The 19,521-nt window shown below is 37.6% G+C and overlaps 2 protein-coding genes across 2 annotated transcripts; one reads left to right on the top strand and one right to left on the bottom strand.

The window, feature by feature from the left end:
- Positions 1 to 420: 420 nt before the first annotated feature.
- On the top strand, positions 421 to 9,534 carry stx6 (syntaxin 6). The gene is made up of 8 exons (XM_041791523.1): positions 421 to 599; positions 2,736 to 2,905; positions 2,984 to 3,078; positions 3,474 to 3,530; positions 3,958 to 4,086; positions 4,315 to 4,421; positions 6,023 to 6,117; positions 6,484 to 9,534. The coding sequence occupies exons 1-8, from the start codon at positions 565 to 567 to the stop codon at positions 6,558 to 6,560; spliced, it is 765 nt and encodes a 254-aa protein (XP_041647457.1). The 5' UTR covers positions 421 to 564; the 3' UTR covers positions 6,561 to 9,534.
- Positions 9,535 to 12,393: 2,859 nt separating this feature from the next.
- LOC121512193 lies at positions 12,394 to 17,208 on the bottom strand. The gene is made up of 6 exons (XM_041791347.1): positions 16,185 to 17,208; positions 15,700 to 15,808; positions 15,389 to 15,605; positions 14,983 to 15,089; positions 14,214 to 14,386; positions 12,394 to 12,748 (listed from the first exon to the last, which is right to left on the bottom strand). Exons 1-6 carry the CDS (start codon positions 17,206 to 17,208, stop codon positions 12,552 to 12,554), a joined length of 1,827 nt encoding a protein of 608 aa, XP_041647281.1. The 3' UTR covers positions 12,394 to 12,551.
- Between the last annotated feature and the right edge of the window lie 2,313 nt (positions 17,209 to 19,521).

The raw sequence follows: 19,521 nt of genomic DNA, 5'->3' as shown, positions 1-19,521 counted from the left end.
TAACAAAAATTAAGAAATAAAAATGTGCAAACTATACTTAAATACAATAAAGCAAAAATTTGTGAAAATTAATAATATAAAAGATAAGATAGACAAGATAAATTTCATTTCTCCAACGGTGTGCTGTGGGAATTTGACGAACGTATGATACAACTGCACAACCTGAGTTATTGTGATTTTTTTTTTTTTTTTTTTTTACAAATGTTAGTTTTTATCGTTAAGATCTTAAATCTTGACCCCAGGTGTGTCATGTGAAAATAAACATTTTAAAATCACTGTCTAAGCAGTAGGAGAGGGGCCTCACTTTGCCCTTTGCTCAGGTTTTCTAACACTCAATAGAGCATCAGTTTCTGTGATGATTACCGGAAGGTGTTCGCCGTAGCCGTTGATGACGTCGCTGTATACGTGACGTCACGACGTGATTCGGTGTAAACAAAGCGGAGCAGCAGCCGGGAGACTGATGGAGTTAACCCGGGTGAAACCTGAGCTAAACTGACGCATTAGTCCCTCTGTCCGGATAAGGAGCCCAATGTAATGGAGCGACGCTTCAAATAAACCGGAAATATGTCGATGGAAGATCCGTTCTTCGTGGTTAAAGGGTGAGAACGGTTTACTCTGAGCTAATGCTAATACGGGCTAATGCTAACGGGTTAGTGCTAACTGAGCTAATGCTAGCCTGCTAGGAGCCATCGGTGTATCCTGATTAATCAGAGGTTGATAGCAGGGTGCTAGCTGCTCGCTAAGCTAACTAGTAACATCATATTTCTATCAGTGATGCTGTTAAGCATGTTAGTATGTTCTGTGCGCTATTAACAGTAAAAAACAACATTACAGATAGTTAAAATTTGACCCAGTAACTCGGTCTCGTCCACCACAAGATTAAAAGAAAATACAGATAAATGTGTGAGATAATATAAGTAAGTTTTGTTTTAATTATAATTATTTGTATCACAATTTGAAAAACCAAGACGTTACAAAACCCTTTAACAACAAGAACAGGCATAAATAAAACAAAACATCAAACACCAAGAGAGAAAAAGTCCAGACATTAAGATAACCCATGATAAATTCACCTGCTCTGTGTCCCTGAGAGTGGCATCGTACTAACATCCAAGACTCTTGACAGGCTTCTCCTACATAGTTGGTATGGGTTCCTTGCCAGTGTAAAAACACTCTTCTGGCAGCTTTTCCTTGACAGTTAGATGCTCCTTGTTTTATTAGTCTTTTTTTTTCCCCATTTGAGCACACTCAATTTTCTCCTGCAGCTTCTTCGACAGTTGCCTACCTCATGTCTTGCTTGTCATCAGTGTGGTAATACCCATGTACACTCTGAGGGGTGTCAGACCAGGTTTGAGCTTCTGTCCTCCAACCACCCATCGAAAAGCCAGAAAGCGTGGGTGATGATTTCCATGGCCGTCGGGATGGCTAGTGAGGAGTTGCTGCATCCTGCTATGGTGTAATTATCAGCAGACAGGCATAGCTGTACATCCTTAAAGCAGGATTTGACAAGGGCAGTGATAGCTCTGGGGATGTGGAAAGAGTCAAATTCTGTCCAAAGGAGACAGTGACTTTCCGAACCAAAGGCATTGGTTAGGTCAAAGAACACATTTCCGCAAAAATATCTAAAAATCTCTAAGCAAAAATCCCCCAAAATTCAAATCAGATTCCTAAAATGTCAAAATAAAGTTCTGAAATTTCTGCAAAAATATCTAAAAATCTCTAAGCAAAAATCCCCCAAAATTCAAATCAGATTCCTAAAATGTCAAAATAAAGTTCTGAAATTTCTGCAAAAATATCTAAAAATCTCTAAGCAAAAATCCCCCAAAATTCAAATCAATCTAACAAAAATGTCTCATTGTTAGTATTTGCATTATGTGAAGAGCAAAACAGCTTTGCTTAAAAAATCTATTAAACTGGTATTTCAAAACACATTTAAGGTCAAAGAAATATTGTGATTTGAAAATTGCAGTAGGTCACATAGCGATTTAATCTACATTTCGATTAATTGCCCAGCCCTTTAACACAATTGAAAACACGATGCTCCTCGCTGAAGTCCTCTAAACAGGTTTTCCCATTTTCTCTTCTCTATCTTCTGAAATGTTAAGTCATTATGAATCAAACTTCGACTGGTTATACCTCTAATTTGCTCTGGTCTTATCTGGCAGCATGTAGCTGTGAGTGAGCGTTATATTACTGTGAGATATTTCACCAGCCACTTTTGGCTGATTACCGATTATTTTTAATGGGCTATAATAAGCCAATTAAATTTGCAGGCCGATCAATCGGTTGGGCCCTAGTGATTTCTCCATGTGAAGTCGTCAAAAATATTCACAGCTGTTTTATGTTTTCTGAGACAGGAGAGAATTTCTCCTAATCATCTTTAAGTCAGCTGCTTGTATTCTTTGAAAGCTCAGGATGACACATACTGAAGGTTTTTAAGAATAAAGATGTATTGTTAATATGACTCCTTGTCTGGCCCTGCATGTGTTGTTCATACTTTGCTTCTCAAATAAACATAAAGTAATTAAATATCAAATAATTTCCCAGATCAGCCAAAAGAGTTTGTTCAGTGTTTTGTGTCACAGAAAAATAATCCCAGTATCGTCTGCATAGAGTGATACAATTCATCATAAATCTACCAGACTGTGAATTTAGAGTGTTATGATTTGTAATAAAAAGACAGAGAGAGAGTTTGAACTTCAGACATGAAGTATAATGTGTATTTCTGTTAACAGTGAAGTCCTGAAGGCAGTGAATGCAGCACAGAGCCTCCATCATAGATGGGGTGAATTGTTGCAGGAAGGAGGCGGAGCCTCAAAGGAAGAACTGGACTGGACCACCAATGAGCTGAGGAACAGCTTGAGGTCCATTGAGTGGGACCTGGAGGACCTGGACGAGACCATCAATATCCTTTAATCAATCAAGCATTTATGTTTAAGCTCATTTATGTTTAAATCAATGTTTTCCTTAACTGTCAGTGAAAGCATCGTGGAGTCCAACCCTAAAAAGTTTAATCTGGACGCTCCTGAGCTGATGAAGAGGAAGGCCTTCATCAGCAGCACCAGAGCCACGGTCAAGGTGAGCCACATCTGTCCTATGATACTTTAGTATCCATTACAAACTGTTGATCAGTTTTTATATTGTGTTATATCAATTAATTATTATATGTTTAATTTCTTATTTTAACTTATTTAATGTCTTTTAATATTAATAACCGTATGAAACTTTAAATAATAATTGGCACAATGTAAACTTTGAATTATATATATTTTATCATCATGTCTATATTATTTTTATATTTACATGCAGGGAGAAAACTTGTGTTGTTGTGTTTGTCTTAACTATAATAATAATAATCCTTTAATTTAGTGGTAACATTAAATTAAAGGGGTTTTTGGATCCTTTCATTTAAAGTGTCCTGATTGGCTGAGCCCTGCTGAACTTGGTGATCTAATTGGATGTTTGTCTCATAGGAAATGAAAGAGCAGATGTCAAGTCCAGCTGCTGCCTCTGAAAGGAAGAACAAACAGGTAAGGCACACCTGAAGATCTCTCTTTTAATCAAACACACCTGGAAAACACATAAGATGTAAGAAAATCATTACAATACGAGGTTTAATTAAGGCCTTAAAGGTAATTCAGGGTTAATTTTTGATCCTTGAATGTAACAACAGGGTTAATTTAGGCCCTTTAAAGGTTATTAAAGGTTCAGTTTAGCTCCTGAGAGGTTATTCAAGGTTTGATTTAGGTTCTTTAAGAAAATAAAATGCTTTATTTAGGTCCTCAAAGGTAATTAAAGGTTGAGTTAAGATACTGAAATGTTATGTAAGGTTAAATTTAGAACCTATCAGGTAATAAAATGTTCGATTAAGGTCCTTAAAGTTTATTATGGGTATATAGGAGGCTGGATAGCTCAGTGGGTTAGACTGTCTTAATGTCTCATCTATGTAACGTTCAGGCTCTGCTTGGAGAACGTGGCGCTCAGGGTCCAATCTGGCAGCCGGGTCCTGATAAATTCAGCCGACTGGACAAACAGCTGCAGAATGCCAACTCTCAGTTTATTGAGGAGCAGCAGGTGCAGCAACAGGTAGAGAAACACCTGATCTTACAGCAGCCAATCACAGAGCTTCAAGTTTTTATTCACATTTCAATGACAAAAATGTTTTTACTGTGATATTGTTTATGTTTTATCAGCCAATAGCAGACCTCTGAGTTTTTCATATACATTTATTTTAGTGTTTAAAACTAACACATGAAGACATAAATGTTAATTGTGTTGTTTGTAATCATTTATATGATTTTTGTTTTGTGTCAGCTGATTGCAGAGCAGCAGGATGAGCAGCTGGAGCTCGTGTCGGGAACAATCGGAGTCCTAAAGAACATGTCAGAGAGGATTGGCATGGAGTTAGATGAACAATCCGTGTAAGACTTTAAACAGTTACTACATTATTAAGATAAGAAGATTATGATAATAAACACTAAAAATCTTAACATAATTATTTATAGTAGTAGTCTTGTTATTAATCTTTTTTCTATACTTGGGGTTATGTTGCAGTTCTCAGGTCATATGGGATATACAATCCCTCCTATCAGTCTTACCTGGGGGTTCTCCTCCCAGATGGGCATACCTGAAAGACCCCCACAGGGGAGAGACCATTTAGCATCCTGATCAGATGCCAGAGCCACCTCAACTCGCTCCTTTAAATGAGAATAAGCAGCAGCCCTGGTCAGTCTCTACAGCTGAGCCCTGACATCCTGCAGAGGAAATAATTTCAGCTGTTCCTGTCTGTGATCTCATTCTGCCCAAAGCTAATGACCACAGATGAGGATTGGAGAGTTGGAACAAAGATCAACGATCAATCTAAGCATCTTTAGGCTCTGTTCCCTCTTCACCATGACGGTCCGGTGCAATGCTCACATTACTGCAATCCATCTGTCCATCTCGTGGTCAGTCTTACCCTCACTATTATAAGACCGTGGACACTTAAGGCAGAGACTCAATCCAAACTCATATGGATCAATGCTGGGCCTTGAGATCCTAAAATCAGAAAGTCCATGAGACCAGCACTTACTGGGAATGTGTCTGACTTTGTGCAAAACACATGGGCATGTCTCTGATTTTGGTCATACAGAGACCCGATGGTTCATAGTAACAGCTATAGGATGCTGTAGTCCTGCTGTACACAGAGACACAACCATAGGTCTTCACCAGGTCCGCAAAGACATGTAGACTGGATGTGTAAATTATACTTCTACGCCCCCCAGAAGCCCTGCATAGGTAAAGAGCAGGTCTACTGGGCCTCGCCCATGACGGAGTCAACTTTCTCCTGGTTTGTCCAAGGTTTCTACAACCGTCCTAGCACCCTGGAATAAACTTTCCTCTGAGAGGCTGAGGAGTGTGATACCCATATAGCTGGAGCACATCTACCAGCTCCTGTTCTAACAACAGAAACCACAGGTGTGTCTCTTACAGGTGAGCCTTCAGATTCTGCCTTCTCATCAGAGGATGTGTTGTTTGGGTTAAGAACAAAAGGTTCCTTCCACCATCCAACAACCTCCCCAGTCCAGGTCAGCAGTTCTTTACTGCTGCTGAGAACAGACGGAGCCAGCTGCTACTTTCCCCCTCTGAGTCGTTGGCAGTTTGCCAGAATATCCTTGGGGTTGACCAAAGTCCTTCTCCATAGTCTTCCTGAACACTTCCATTCCTGGGTTTTTGCCCACAAAACAACTAAAGCTGCAGCCATTCAGGAGACCCCAAGCTCAAGCCAAGCTCAAAAAGCCTCCTTCTTCAGCCTGATGGCTTGCTGCACCAATGGGTTCTTACTATATTGCTATTACAGCAGTCACAGATGATCATCTAGCTGCAACCTCTAGCACTACTCTACCATTCAGGCTTCATGTCTCAAACCCCCCATAGATTGCAGAGGAGTTTCAAGAAGTCTAAAAGAAGACCTTCTGGTCAGGCACCCCTGCCCCATGGAGCCCACATGGTCCAAACTTGGGTTTTTGTGGTTTTGTTGCAGGATGTTGGATGACTTCACTCATGAGGTGGATAACACTCAGACCAAACTGGACAATGTCATGAAGAAGCTGGCTAAAGTGTCTCACATGACCAGCGGTAATTATCCCAGAACAAACAATGTCATTCTCAAAACTTGAGTCAAACTTTTAATCAAGCTGTGATTTATTTAAATATCATTTTTACAATAGTGACTCTGACCGTGTCATTCTTATGGTCCTTATTGTAAAAAACAAAACAAAAAAGACAGGATTATTAAATAAATCAAAGTTTGATTAAAACCTGTCCACAGTTATAGTAGCAATGAGATTTATTTTTTGGTAGAAATAGCTTATTATTGATGTCAGTGATAATATTGATGATTAATATAGTAGTAGTTGATTATAGATCATTATAATTAATTACTGATTGTTATAGTGAACTATTGATTGTTGTAGATATTTCTTAATCTCTTTATCTCCACAGATCGGCGACAGTGGTGTGCTATCGGAGTCTTACTCGCTATCCTCTTTGTGGTCATCCTCCTTTTCTTCATTCTCTGATCCATCTTCGTACACTCGTCAGCACACTTGTCGTCTTACTGCTGTGTCTACTGGACTCTACTGGACTTTGAACTATATTAGTCTCTACTGGACTCTGCTGAACTCAACTAGACTCTGCTGGACTATACTGGACACAGCTGGACTGTAATGAAGCTCTATCAGACTCTGGTGGTATCCATTAGACCCCACTGGACTACACTGGTCTCTCTTGGACTCTACTAAACTCTTCTAGACTCTACTGAACTCTTCTGAAGTATGCTGGACTCTGCTTGACTCCTAGCTCTACTTGACTCTGCTACTCTCTTCTGGGCCCTGCTGGTATGTACTAGACTCTACAGGACTTCACTGAGATTAAGTGGACTCTTCTGGACCCTTCTGAGCATGTGAGTCTCCATTAGACACTACAGGTTTCTTTTGGTCTCTAATGAAGTCTCCTGGTCTGTACTCAGCTCTTTTGGACTTTACTGCTCTCCTTTGGACTCTACTGGAGCCTAATTAACTTAATCTACTCTGCTAAACCCTTCTATTGGACTCTAAACCTTACTGGATTCTACTGGTCTACTCTTTTAGACTTTACTTGACTCTAACACACTCCTGGACACTGCTGAACCCTACTGGTATCTACTGGTCTCTGCTGGACTGTAACAAACTTTACTAGACTCCACTTGGCTCCACTGGACTCAGCTCAGTGTTTCCTGGAATCTGTAGGTATCTGCCAGACTCCTGGACTCTGCTGCTCCTTAACTGGACTTTACTGGTCTCTGTTAAACCCTTCAAGTCAGTAATTGACTCTACTGGTCTCTGTCGGTCTCTAGTAAACTATATAGACTCTACTGGACTCTCTTCTCTCTATTGGCCTTTACTGAAATTTCCTCTAGTCTACTGGACTTTACTGGTTTCTTTTAGATTCAACTGATCTCTCCTTGACTGTCCTCGACTATGCTGAACTATACTCTTCCACACAAATGAGCTTTATTCTTTATTCTTTGAGCAGAGGTCAAAGGTCAAACTGGTGAAAAAAAATCCTTTTTCTAATTTTGGAAAACAGTTACCTTTGTTTTATATGCTTTATTTAAAGAACTGAAAAAAACATTAAAACTCCAAACAAACTCCAGTAAAATCATCATGAAAACTCCAGTTTTATCACAATTAAAACTCCAGTTTTATCACCATTAAAACTCCAGTAAAATCACAATGAAAACTTCAGTAAAATCACCATTCAAACTCTGGTAAAATCACCATTAAAATTCCAGTAAAACTCCAGTAAACTCACCATTAAAACTCCAACTAATCTTCAGTAAAATCACCATTCAAACTGCAGTTAAACTCCAGTAAAATCACCATTGAAATTCCAGTAAAATCACCATTAAAACTCCAGTAAAATCACTATTAAAACTCAAGTTAAACTCCAGTAGAATCCCCATTAAAACTGCAGTTAAACTCCAGTAAAACACCATTCAAACTCCAGTAAAATCACAACTAAAACTCCAGTTAAACTTCAGTAAAATTACCATTCAAACTGCAGTTAAACTCCAGTAAAATAATAATTAAAACTCCAGTTAAACTTGAGCTTGGTGCTCATTTTAACCTCTTCACTTTTATCAATTTTAAAGTCTTAATTCCACTTCAAATCATTGAACTGTTAGCCTCTTTATGGTGAACTTTAATGAAACATCATTTATCTAATCTAAACAGTTTAATCTGGATCAACTAGCACAACCAGTTTATCCCGGTTTAAAAGGTTAAAGCAGTTCATCCAGTTTAACCAGTGTGAGCTGGTTTAACATTAATATAACAGCCGATTTAACCTTTTACTTAAAATGAGCTGAAACACTAGTTTAAAATAATGTATGACACTAAAACTCCTGTTTACAGTTTTTTTGTTTGTTTATTTGATTGTTTGTTTGTTTGGACATGAAAAGACTGAATTCTTATTTTGTTGTTTTATTTTTTATGTTTCCTCACAGTTTAAGACTTCCGTACCATATTGTTATTTTATGGATTGATGGACTTTGCTTTGTTGACTATATGATAGTTTAAACCAGAGACTTCCTCTGGCTGCTTCACAATAAAAGCCTTTCCCACCTAACCCTGGAAGGCTTTTAATTTGAAGCTTTAGCAGCAAATGCAGTATTGGAAGAGAAAGGAGGCTTCACACTGGCTTGGGTTAAAATGAAGGGGACAGATGTGCTGGAGACGAATAAGTCAATCATTTCATCCCAAAATCAGCGGTACGCACAACGGTTATTTCCTGTTTGTGTTTAACAAAATTAAACCACAGTGTCTAGAGGGCTTATGAAAATTCAAATCATAAAAATACAACAATAAGCAAGGAACATTGTAAATGTTGAAAAGTAACACCTTTTCTGCTAATATTTCTCCAACATAGTTTTAGTTTTTTGTTTTAGGTTTCAGTGTATTTAATATTAATCAATGTTTCATTTAACGAAACAATCACGGAGCCCTAGAATGATAATAATAGTCATAATAATGAGCTTAAGAAAATAATAATAATAATAATAATAATAATGATAATAAATTAATCCATGTTTCATGTAACAGAACAATCATGAAGCCCCAAAATGCTAATAATAGTCATAATAATGAGCTTAAGCAAAGAATAATAATAATAATAATAATTAATCCATGTTTCATTTAACAGAACAATCATGGAGCCCTTAAATGCTAATAATAGTCATAATGATGACATTAAACTAATATTCATAATAATAATTATAAAAATAATAATATTTAAAATAATTATGATAACCACTAAGTATTTTGTTGAGTTGTCCTGAATTAAACACCAGAACATATTAATGACTGAATCAAGGCTGAATGAAGAGTTAAAACTTAGTTACTGATGGATAAATGATGAAAATTTTGTTTCTTTTTGTTTCTGAGTGAAGTTTTAATGTCTGCAGCTAAAATGTATTTCAGCAAACTGAAAATAAAGACTGACTGTAAACACTGATGTTTTCTGTCTTCATTCTTACACCACCAGTCACTACAAGGCTTGTTTTTTGAAAAATCCGGTGTGCCTAAAAGATTCTTAGGACGTGACTTAAAATAATTGAAGCTTTATTGTAAAATGATAGTTGCATTAACTTGACCAACTAATTCTGAAATATTTGATTACATTTAGAGTGGATGGCCTACTGAAGGGAATTTAACAGTTTCTTTTTAACAATCAAGTCTTTTATTTTGAAAATCCAGTATACTTTAAAACGTTCAGATACGTTAACTTTATTTTTATCCTGACAGAGACTTTACTAGACTATTTAATCTACAAAAGAAACCATAAAAAGTTAGCATTTAAAGTTTTGGGTAATTTATTTTGAACTTGCACAAATAACCTCAAATGATTCAGACTTTTAGTTTGAAAATCCAGTCAACTTGAAAAAATGTATGAAATTAAGAGAATAGAGGACACTTTAAATGACTGAGGCTTTTATTTTGAAATCCATCCAAGAGACTTCAAGAAATTTACCTTTTATGGTTGAGGCTTTTACTTTGAAAAAGTCTCTTAAGACATTAGCTTTTATTGGTTTAATTCAGAGTATGCAGTCTACTAAAGAGAATGTAAAAAGTCTGAAATAACAGGCATTTATTTTTAAAATTCTCATAAGAAACTCTAAGGAACTTCTTTTCAGATGATTAAGGCTTTCATCTTGAAAATCCATAAACATAAATGCAATAATGAGGAACTTGATTTCAAATGATTAAAACCTGTGTTTTGAAAATATAGTCAATGTAAGAAAATCCTAAGAAAAAAGAACAAAGATTTGGATATACAAACTTTAAAATTATTGAGGAATTTATGAAGATTTATTTGTCGTTTTATTTAAAACATTTAAGACAAATATTTTCAAATTTCATTTTATCCAAGAGATACCGAATAAATTACTTTTAAATGACTGGGTCTTTTAATTTGAAAGTCCAGTCTACAGAAGGCATTAATGTTATCAGAATAAATAGGCATTTAGTTTGCAAACATTATCAAGTTAAAAGATTCAAAAGAATTTCACTAATTTACAGTTTATTTCAAAATCCAGTTGACTTATAAAGACAGTTAAAAGATTACTTTCTATTCATGGTTTTTTAGAAATCCAGTTTACTTACAATTTTCTGTGGAAATTACTGTAAAATAACTGAAGTTCTGTTGAAAATGAGTGTACAGGTTGATTAAACATAGTTGATATTGAAGACAGAAGAATAATGATTCATACATGAATAGTTCAAGGTTTTTAGTGACATATTAATGCAAAAATGGAGTTTCTCAGTTATTAACATTAGAAGGGGGTGAATTTAATCTGTTGTCCCCACCTCATTTCAGGGAAACATTGGATCCTGCTTATGGTTAGCCGCATGGCCATGATAATGATTTTAAATCTAGAAAGTCAAAGCACACTATGTACCAGGGCTTTCTCACGCCCGTTTAATGCCCGTTTCAGACTGGGAGCTTGAGGCGCGCGTCTTGAAGGCCATAAGCTTAAATGTGCCTGTTTGATAAAGTTGTTCTCTAAAGATCTACTATTAAAAACTTTCTGTCTCCACACTGGTAGAATATGTCACAGGAAAGATAAACACCATATGAGTGCTTTTCTGGTTTGTGCTTTTCAAAGTAAAAGCCCGGTTTAGTATTTCTGTAGAGAAACTCCGCTTGCTTGTACAGAATGCTTTTATTTTGAATAGTTCCCGACAAACTTCCTCAATACGCTAAATCAATAAGCATGTAGGGGGGTTTATTCAGGTAAAACTCGTGAGGAAGTACAGGGCTTTGAGAGCTGACAGGAGCTGACACGCGCGACACACACAAGCAGCAAAACACGCTCCCAGTCTGAAATGGGCGTCAGAGGAGCAGGCAGATTTATGTGCTAAAACATGGGGGTAGATGAATGAGAAAGACAGACAGACATGGCAGATTGTTATCAGCTGCTTACTTGTGCAGGTAGGCACATGAATGATTTACCAGTAAAACTCACGTTTACATTCTTTATTTTATCCAGAAAATATAAACAAACATGAAAATACATGTTACCTGTAAAGCAAAATACTGCAGAAATGACTTCAAATACAATTCCAAAACAATGGGTACTGCATAAAATATGAGGATTCTCATCAGGCAGTCAGCAACTTTAGACAGAACACTGATTCTGAAGGTGTTTACTTTTATCTACAGTCATAGTAAAAGGTGTATTCAATAGTGTAACAGTCATAGTACCGTAAAAAGTGTAGTCATTAGAGTAACAGTCACAGTAACAGGTGTAGTCATTAGAGTAACAGTCATAGTAACAGGTGTAGTCATTAGAGTAACAGTCATAGTAACAGGTGTATTCATTAGAGTAACAGTCACAGTAACAGGTGTAGTCATTAGAGTAACAGTCATAGTAACAGGTGTAGTCATTAGAGTAACAGTCATAGTAACAGGTGTATTCATTAGAGTAACAGTCATAGTAACAGGTGTAGTCATTAGAGTAACAGTCATAGTAACAGGTGTAGTCATTAGAGTAACAGTCATAGCAACAGGTGTAATTATTAAAATAAGTCATAGTAACAGGTGTAGTCTTAAGAGTAACAGTCATAGTAACAGGTGTAGTCATTAGAGTAACAGTCATAGTAACAGGTGTAGTCATTAGAGTAACAGTCATAGTAACAGGTGTAGTCATTAGAGTAACAGTCATAGTAACAGGTGTAATTATTAAAATAAGTCATAGTAACAGGTGTAGTCTTTAGAGTAACAGTCATAGTAACAGGTGTAGTCATCAGAGTAACAGTCATAGTAACAGGTGTAATTATTAAAATAAGTCATAGTAACAGGTGTAGTCTTTAGAGTAACAGTCATAGTAACAGGTGTAGTCTTTAGAGTAACAGTCATAGTAACAAGTGTAGTCATTAGTGTTACTGCCAAAGTTATATTGGTAATAGCTGTAGTTTGAGATAATGTTCTTAAGGTTTTTGTAGAATCAGTCAATCTGGTCCAGACAGCTTTCACTGTGGAGACAGCCTCTGGTGTCGTAGGACACGGATGTTGGTGGTCGTGGTCTGAGTCAGTAGGCTCGTCACTTGATCCAAAGTAAGGCAGGCAACCGTCTCTCCATTTACCTCAACAATCTCATCTCCAACCTCAAGCAGACCGCCGTACAACTTCTGAGTGCTCGAGTCCGCCATGTCCTCCACGTACACACCTGAAGAACAACAAGTTGTTAGCCCAGAACTAATGCTATGACCATAGAGTTCTTACGCCATGACTATAGAGTACAATTACTATAACCATAAAGTACTAATACCACAAGAAAAATAAACTATGAGGCTTTAGTATACATCATATTTTTAGTATCTGCAGTAGTATCTGTAATATCCACGTTAGTATGCATTAGTACCTGTAGTATCCGCATTAGTATCTGCAGTAGAATCAATAGTATCTGCAGTAGTATCAGTGGTATCAGATATAGTATCTGCAGTAGTATCAATAGTATCTGCAGTAGCATCAATAATGTCTGCAGTAGTATCAGTAGTATCAGTAATAGTATCTGCAGTAGTATCAGTAGTATCTGCAGTAGTATCGGTAGTAGTATTTGCAGTAGTATCTGCAGTAGTATTAGTAGTAGTGTCAGTAGTAGTATCTGCAGTAGTATCTGCTGTAGTATCAGTGGTATCTGCAGTAGTATCAGTAGTATTAGTAGTAGAATCAGTAGTAGTATCTGCAGTAGTACCTGCAGTAGTATTAGTAGTAGTATCAGTAGTAGTATCTGCAGTAGTATCAGTGGTGTCTGCAGTAGTATCAGTAGTAATATCTGCAGTAGTATCAGTAGTATCAGTAGAAGTATCTGCAGTAGTATCAGTAGTAGTATCTGCAGTAGTATTAGTAGTAGTGTCAGTAGTAGTATCAGCAGTAGTATCTGCAGTAGTATCAGTAGCAGTATCTGCAGTAGTATTAGTAGTAGTATTAGTAGTAGTATGTGCAGCAGTATCTGCAGTAGGATCAGTAGTATCTGCAGTAGTATTAGTATTAGTATCAGCAGTAGTATCAGTGGTATCTGCAGTAGTATTAGTAGTAGTATTAGTAGTAGTATTAGTAGTAGTATTAGTAGTAGTATGTGCAGCAGTATCTGCAGTAGGATCAGTAGTATCTGCAGTAGTATTAGTATTAGTATCAGCAGTAGTATCAGTGGTATCTGCAGTAGTATTAGCAGTAGTATTAGTAGTAGTATTAGTAGTAGTATCAGTAGTAGTATCTGCAGTAGTATTAGTAGTAGTTTCAGTAGTAATATGTGCAGCAGTATCTGCAGTAGGATCAGTGGTATCTGCAGTAGTATTAGTATTAATATCAGCAGTAGTATCAGTGGTATCTGCAGTAGTATTAGTAGTAGTATTAGTAGTAGTATCAGTAGTAGTATCTGCAGTAGTATTAGTAGTAGTTTCAGTAGTAGTATGTGCAGCAGTATCTGCAGTAGGATCAGTGGTATCTGAAGTAGTATCAGTAGTAGTATCTGCAGTAGTATTAGTAGTAGTATTAGTAGTAGTATCAGTAGTAGTATCTGCAGTAGTATTAGTATTAGTATCAGCAGTAGTATCAGTGGTATCTGCAGTAGTATCAGTAGTATCTACAGTAGTATCTGCTGTGGTATCTGCAGTAGTATGTTAAAGTACCAGAGTTGGGTCGTCCTTTCCCTCGGCTGATGATGAAGCCAAACGTTCGGTTCTTCAGTCGACTGATTTCTAAAAGGAACGTTCCATCTGAACAAATCTGAATAACCCGACCAACAGAACGAGCTGAGGACGGACGACCAACATCATCGATGCTTACACGCCTCTGAACACACCTGAGACAGGGAGAGAGAGAGAGGGGCGAGATTACCATAATAATCAGAATTAATCAACTATAGATTCCCAAATGGCTAACTTTTGTTATATGATGCCATGACATATCTTTGGTTTTAGCATTTATGCCGACAAAGATTGATAAATTGAAAAGTGAAATGAGAATAATCTGTCATCAGGTGTTTAACACTAGAGAGACCATGGCAATCTTTCTGAATGTGTGGAATATATATAACTTTGCTGAATTAATAGGTATAAATATTTCTACCCAGAGAGACCATGACAGGTAAATACAGGTGTGTTAGTCAGGTAGATACAGGTGTTACACTCATATATGTACAGGTGTGTTAGGTAAATACAGGTGTGTTACTCGGGTAAATACAAGTGTTTTAGTCCATTAAATACAGTTGTATTAGTCAGGTAAATAAAGGTGTTAGTCAGGTTAATACAGGTGTGTTAGTGAGGGGAATACAGGTGTTTCAGTCAGGTAAATACTGGTGTGTAAGTCAGGTCAATTCAGGTGTATTAGTCAGGTAAATAAGGCTTTGTTTGATCAGGTAAATTAACACTGGTATTGATGTTAATTTCATGTTTTTACTGATCAGCAGCAGGTCTGTAGTCAGCTGATCGATCCTTCTTCTTCTTCTGCTCTGATCTCAGACTTTGAACCGATGAAGACTTTCTCAGTGACATGAAGGACGCCCCCTGCAGGACCAGCAAAAAACAGCATGAGTTGTCAGAGCCAGTAAGAGCTCAGGTTTGTACTGCTACAGACTCAAGCTGACAGTGTTCACACAGACACAAAAGTCCAGAATTTATCACAGTAAAGCTGCATGTGGGAACACAGACTGAGAGACTTTTTTTACTCTTATGTTACCCTGAATTTTTCTTTAAGCCTCTTATTAAAAATCTAGGAAATGTCACCACCATTAAGTAAAAGAACATTTATAGATCTCTTTGTGTCTTTCTGACTATAAATGAAATAAAATAACAGATCTTCTCACCACACTGAGTGACGGAACAGACGGGGTTTTCTTCAGCAGACTAGATGACTTCCTGGGACATGAGGGGGCGGGATCAGGTGCTGAGTCTGGGACAGGTGCAGAAGGGCTGGGTCTTGAGCAGAGTCGGTCAAGGCTGGCAGACCGAGTCCTGCCCAGTTTAACATTGGCAAAAAGACGACGCAGAGACAGACGATCAGGCTCATGTCTGCTCATAGAGCTGCAGAGAACAGACCATTATTAGATAGTTAATATAGTCAGTTTTGTTTTTGGCTGAATCTGAACTTCCACTAGGGGGCGTAACACGGACTCACTGTTCAGGAGGGGAGGAATCATCATTGTGAAGCTCTGTTTTTAATGGCTGTCCCAGCTGTACATCACTGCTGCTGCTGCTGCCTGGGGTTGGCAGGGCTTGGCTCTCAGCTGTAGGGCAAAATAAAGGAAGTCAGTGCATGTTTATAAATAACTGTGATGTGCTGATGACAACACATCTGGTTTTGTAGTGCTGTTGAGAGGTACATGGTGTACCTGGCATGTTAAGGTGTACCATGAGAATTTATACAATCATATGTGCTTACTACAACTACACAACGAAGGGATGCCAATTAGAAAAGTTTGGGAACCACGGCATCAGCCTCTTTTCAGGTTTTCCTAACAAAAATTTGCATTTGTAAAATATACAGTCGTTAATAATTTAAAAGAGTTATTTAATGTATAGAAGGAATCCTGGGATTGTCATGATGAGTAGATAGAAGCACATTAGTATAGTTTTTGGTTTCAGACACGGCCACTCTCTCACCTGAGTTGCTTTTGAATGATGAAGAGAAGCTCTTCACCTCCTTGCTTTTGTCCTCTACACAGACTGCCTTCTCTTTAAGCTCCGCCCCCTCCCTGGGCTCTCTGAGGGTCCTAGCAGGTGAAGGTGTGCTCTTGAACTGGTTCAGGTTTTTTGTTGTCTTGGTGCTGTTGATCCTGATGATCTGGGATGTCTTGGCTGATGTCACTGGAGGAGGAGCAGAAGGAGGAGGAACAGGAGGTGTGGGTTGATGGCATGAGTAGGCAGGTGGTGGAGACACTGAGGGCTGAGTAGGCGTGGTTAACTGTTTCGGTTCGTAGGGGTAGGGGTTGATTGGCAGGTCTTTCTTAGGTTTAGTCTGAGGTATAGTCACATGGTTTCCGTTAACCCCCACCTGATTGGTCATCTGGTTCTTAGCTAGGAGTCCTGATTTGGCCCCACCCTTGCTCTTGTCATCATAGGTGACAGAGCCAATGTAGGTCTCTCTGATTGGCTCAGTTCGTAGACTTAGGGAGGGCCTGTACAGACCCTGCACCCCAGCAACAGGTGGGTATCGACGGACATTCAGGTTGGCTCCGCCTCCTAAAACTGTCCAGTTGGAGTCACATTGACCCGACTGTGGCATCCATCCTCTCTGCTTTCCTTCCCCAGCACACTCCGCATCCTGTGGCCCTGCCCCCTGTGCCCTTGTTCCCTGTGGCCCCGCCCCCTGTGGCACCGTCCCTGTGTTGCCATTGGCAAACTGGCTGAGCTCTGGTTTTGAGACAAGGACACCTGTTCCTCGCTGCCCCACCCGTCTGGTCTGCTGCAGTCGTTCCAGATAACGAGACTCCGCCTCTGTCTCTGTCTCATCCTCAAAGCGCAGACGGCGAGGCAGAGTCGCCACAGGGGGGCGCCGCCTCCTAGAAGTCCCAACAGCTGATTCAACGCTTGAGGAGTCACTCAGGTGAGCTGATAAAGATGATGGTCCCTCTGACCTCCTTTGGTTAACAGGATGAAGCCTGACCCCCGACCTGCTGAGAGACATCCATTCATTTCACTGAGCATTGCACAATATATATATTTTTTTGAACCTGTGCAGGAAAATCAGACCTGGTAAAACTGGACTGTAACTCCTCCTACAATTACCAGAAGTCTAAAACAAACAAACAAAAAAAAAACAAACTTAGTCTCTAAATACAAGCTAACAAAGCAGGCCTGGCGTATAAGCTAAAAAGGTCAATAAGAAACAGGCTCAGCTAATAAATAAATCAACAGACAAAATCACAGCCATAAATAAACAAAATAAACTAACCCATTAACAAAAAAGCAGGCTTACAAATGAATAAATAATTAACTTAAGAAGTAAATAAAACTAAGTCAAGTAACAAACTTACAAACTCTCAAAGTAACTTACTAATAATAAACTAACTAGCTATTTATCTTGGTAACTAGTAAGCTTGATTGCAGACTAAGTAGTTCACTTCATAGATCCCTAACTAGCAAATTAACTAACTAGTTCACAAACGAAATAACAAACTAGCGAAGTAGTTTAATAACTAATTAACTAACTAACTGGTAAGCTTGCTTACAAACTAACTTACTACTTTACTAACTCACTCACTCACTAACTAACATACTGCTAAGCCTACTTACTGTGAGTAAACTTACAATCTAAACTACTGCTTTTTAACTAACAAACAAACTAGCTAACTAACTAGCTAACTAACAAACAAGTAAGCTACCAACTTATTACCTTACTAACTAACTAACTAACTAACTAACTAGCTAACTCACTCACTCACTCACTCGTTCACTAACTAACTGGTAAGCTAACTTATAATCTAAATCCCCACTTTTTTAACTGACAAGCAAACTAGCTAACTTACAAATGAGTAAGCTTACTCACCAGCTAACTAATTAATTTACTAGCCAACTAACTAACTGGAAAGCTTACAAAGAAACTCATTTAATATAATATTTATATTTCCTAACTAACTTACTTCTTTACAAACTAACTAGCTAAATAACTAACTAACCGACTAAATAGCAAGAAAGCTCACTGAAAAAGTAAAATTATCTCTTAACTAACTAACTAACTAACTAACTAACTAACTAACTAACTGGTTAGCTGTCATACTGACTAACTTAATTCTTTACTAACTAACTTATGTATCAACTAACTAACTTATTAACTAACTAACTAAGTAACTGACAAGCTAGCAAGCTAACTCACTAACTAAATAACCAACTGATAAGCTTACTGACAAAATAACTTATTACTTAACTAATTAGCTAAATAACTAACCAACTAACTAGCTAGGGAGCTTACTGACAAACTAAATTATTTCTTAATTTACTAACTAGCTAGCTAACTAACTTACTAACTTGTTAGCTTTCTAACAGACTAACTTAATTCTTTACTAACATACTTATCAACTAACAAACTAAATCACTAACTAAATAACTAACTACCTAGCTAACTAACTAACGAACTAGCTGACTCACTAAGCTTCAAACAAAGACAAAACATTTATCAAGAAACTAACATTCATTTACTAACTTGCTAGCTCACTAATTCACATACAAACAAACAAGCAAACAGAAATTCTCTAACTAACCAACCAACCAACAAACTTAAACTACACAACCGAATTATTTACTGACCCTACCTATCCAACAAATTGTCAAACTGACTTCATAACTAGGATGCTAAAAAACCTGCCATCTACCTGACTAGGTAGGGACAGAAGAGAAACCATAATATCCAGAGCTCTTCTTTATCAGTGACGCGTGCTTTGTGAGAATATTCCTATGTAAAGTGTGTGATTTAACAACTTGGACTCTTAGGAATGCATGTGAAAACAAACACAGATCTGTCAGTGCTAAACACATGATATGGAAAATGAAAAGTATTTTGTTGACTGTCACAGCCCACATTGATCAAAGTAAACATCCATTTAATTTCTTGTTTTTATTTTAAAAAATACAGTATTTGTTTCCTACTCTGAAGACAGCTCTGACAGGCCTTTACATGAACAGCCATGGTTCATCTTGTCTCATTAGTAGATTTGGTGAACCGTGGCTCTCTGCAGGGAGCACATTTTAACAGAGCAGGCTGATCTGATTGGTCCAGATTGTTCTACTGGAAGAGTGGAGCTGCTTGATTACTAATCCCAGAGAGAGCTGATGATGCTGAAAACTGTTATATATCAAAGCTCTTTTTGGTTTATGATTAATTTGGTTAGTAACACCCCTAATAGTACAAACCAATATAGTGTTTATATATAGAATATTTTAAAGGTGTAGTTTCTAAGTTTTTCTCTGTATAGGTGTAGTTTATATGTTTGTTTAGGTGTAG

The sequence above is a fragment of the Cheilinus undulatus genome, linkage group 7, assembly GCF_018320785.1.
Source record: "Cheilinus undulatus linkage group 7, ASM1832078v1, whole genome shotgun sequence".
NCBI lineage: Eukaryota > Metazoa > Chordata > Actinopteri > Labriformes > Labridae > Cheilinus > Cheilinus undulatus.
This window is presented reverse-complemented; position numbering and strand designations above follow the sequence as displayed.

What these genes read in the sequence shown, in the direction of transcription:
- stx6 (XM_041791523.1), top strand. Translation starts at nt 565, where the DNA reads ATGTCGATGGAAGATCCGTTCTTCGTGGTTAAAGG. An exon ending in CCGTTCTTCGTGGTTAAAGG is followed by an intron (nt 600 to 2,735) that starts GTGAGAACGGTT and finishes TTCTGTTAACAG; the next exon opens with TGAAGTCCTGAAGGCAGTGA. An exon ending in AGCAGCAGGTGCAGCAACAG is followed by an intron (nt 4,087 to 4,314) that starts GTAGAGAAACAC and finishes GTTTTGTGTCAG; the next exon opens with CTGATTGCAGAGCAGCAGGA.
- LOC121512193 (XM_041791347.1), bottom strand. Translation starts at nt 17,208, where the DNA reads ATGTCTCTCAGCAGGTCGGGGGTCAGGCTTCATCCTGTTAACCAAAGG. An exon ending in TACAGACCTGCTGCTGATCA is followed by an intron (nt 14,387 to 14,982) that starts GTAAAAACATGA and finishes TCCCTGTCTCAG; the next exon opens with GTGTGTTCAGAGGCGTGTAA. An exon ending in GAAAGGACGACCCAACTCTG is followed by an intron (nt 12,749 to 14,213) that starts GTACTTTAACAT and finishes GTTGTTCTTCAG; the next exon opens with GTGTGTACGTGGAGGACATG.